Source organism: Crocodylus porosus, unplaced genomic scaffold (genome assembly GCF_001723895.1).
Source record: "Crocodylus porosus isolate Cpor-Errol unplaced genomic scaffold, CroPor_comp1, whole genome shotgun sequence".
Taxonomy (NCBI): Eukaryota; Metazoa; Chordata; order Crocodylia; family Crocodylidae; genus Crocodylus; species Crocodylus porosus.
This window is the reverse complement of record NW_017728949.1, coordinates 51,201,786-51,203,603: the sequence shown is the minus strand read 5'-3', so window position 1 is coordinate 51,203,603 and position 1,818 is coordinate 51,201,786. Positions and strand designations below refer to the sequence as shown.

General features: G+C 62.8%; 1 protein-coding gene across 2 annotated transcripts in view; it reads right to left on the bottom strand.

Annotated features, from left to right (window-relative positions):
• The window catches only part of PLA2R1 (phospholipase A2 receptor 1), an 82,074-nt gene extending 81,066 nt beyond the window's left edge, over positions 1–1,008 (bottom strand). Inside the window, exon 1 of one of the 2 annotated variants that reach the window (XM_019554038.1) lies at positions 335–1,008. In XM_019554038.1, coding sequence (XP_019409583.1) covers positions 335–449 — 115 coding nt within the window. In that variant the 5' untranslated portion in view covers positions 450–1,008. The remainder of the gene's footprint in view (positions 1–334) is intronic. The other variant, XM_019554037.1, reaches the window with a different exon arrangement.
• Between the last annotated feature and the right edge of the window lie 810 nt (positions 1,009–1,818).

Here is a 1,818-nt window from a genome sequence, read left to right as displayed (position 1 = left end):
GGCCCCCCCTCCCGCTCGCACCAGGAGCCCGCGGCACCCCTGCAGCGGGCGGAGGCACGAACCCCAGAGCGCTCCCGCCTCTCCCCGCCGGCAGAGGAGGTTGGCGGGCTGCAAACAGGAGCCTGCAGCTGCCTTCCCAAAGGCAGAAGAGACGGGGAGAGGCCTTTCCCCGTCCCCAAAGGCCTGGAGGGACAGGGAAAGTTTGCCCGGGCTGCCAGCCCCGCCGCAGGCAGAGCAGAGGGGCCCGGGCCGGGGAGCGGTTCCCCGGGCGGCCCGGACAAGCGCGGGGCTGGCGGCTCCGCCCCGTCGCGCCGCGCCTCATTGCTTCACTTACTCTGCAAGGAGGGCGCAGGGTCCCGGCTCAGAGCCGCGCCGGCCTCGGCCGCAGCGCAGCGAAGCAGCAGCGCGGAGCAAGCCAGGAGCGCGAGCGGGAGCGGCCCGCGCAGCATGTCTGCTCGTGACAGCCTCGTCCGCGGAGGCGAAGGGGCCGGGCCGGGGCGAGGCTGGCAGCGCAGCTGTCCCCCCTGCCGCCCGGACGGAGCGCCCCCCCGGCCAGGGCCACCTCCACCCGCTCCCGCCGCAGGGAGGGGACTGGAGCCGCCGCGCCCTGGTAGTTTGCTCTCGCCTAGAGGAGGGGCATGCGGCACCCACCCAGCCGGCCCCTGCCAGATAAGAGGGAGGAGATGGGAAATCCCCCCAAGCCCGTCGTCTGCAGCTTGGGAGGGTCAAGAGGAGCCTGCTGGGGGGCAGAAGGCTGAAACTCCTCACCCCACACTCGCTGCGGCAGCTCCGCGGCCCCACCACGTGCCTTGCGCTTGGGAGTAAAGTTAGATATCTGTCCACACAGCGCTTTGCCCGAGGTGTCTCCAGCCTGGGCAGAAGTGTTAGGACCGAGGGAGGTCATATGGGGCCGCTCTGTGGAGAATGGGGAAAGAGGCTCAGTTTAAGGAAGGTAACCTGAAAGGGGAAGTGAGCATTTAAGGGAACTATTTAGAGCAGGAGCGGGCGACTATTTTGGGCAGAGGGTCACTTCCTGAGTTTTGGCAAGCCATTAAGGGCCGCATGACAGGCAGCCTAGGGCAGATAAATATTAATTTTCTAAACTTTTTAGGGGCCTCATGGGCTGGATAGGATGGCCTGGCCGGCTGCATCCAGCCCCCAGACTGCATTTTGCCCACCCCTGATTTACAGGGACAGGATTAACAGTTTGCCTAAACAGGTGTCTAATGGTGCCGGGCTTCTACCAGGGAGCTCAGCAAAGGATCGTTCTTAAAATAGTACAGTTTTCCATGGCTGCATCAGCCTAAGTGAGAGCCAGCCAGAGATGGGCTCACATGGGGTCTGCAGCAGTGTGGTGCCCACCTCCCTGACTGACCAAAGGTGCAGATGACAAAAGGGAGAGTTCCCAAATTTGCAGACATATCAAGAGAGAAGTGCCATAGCCAGGGGCAAGCAGGGTGGCCACCCTGGGTGCTGAAGTGAAAGGGCTCCAATAGGTGCTGCCCAGATGGGGCAGGGTGCAGGACAGAGCTGTGAGCGGCTTGTTTGGGGGCATGCGGGGATAGGGGGAGGGCAGCCCGCCCATACACTTCCGGGCAAGCATGGGGCGGAGGGGGGGACACATATGTGACCCCAGATCTGTACGAGGGGTGAGGGTGGGCTGCTGCTGCAAGCTTTGCCCTGGGATCCAAACTTCCTTACCATGATACTGCAAGAGAGACCCATGAGCATGACTTCTAATCCTAAAAAATAGCACATAATTTTTGATTGCCAAACTTGTGCCTCTGTGCCCGAGTGCATCTGTGCTGAGCAGAGCAG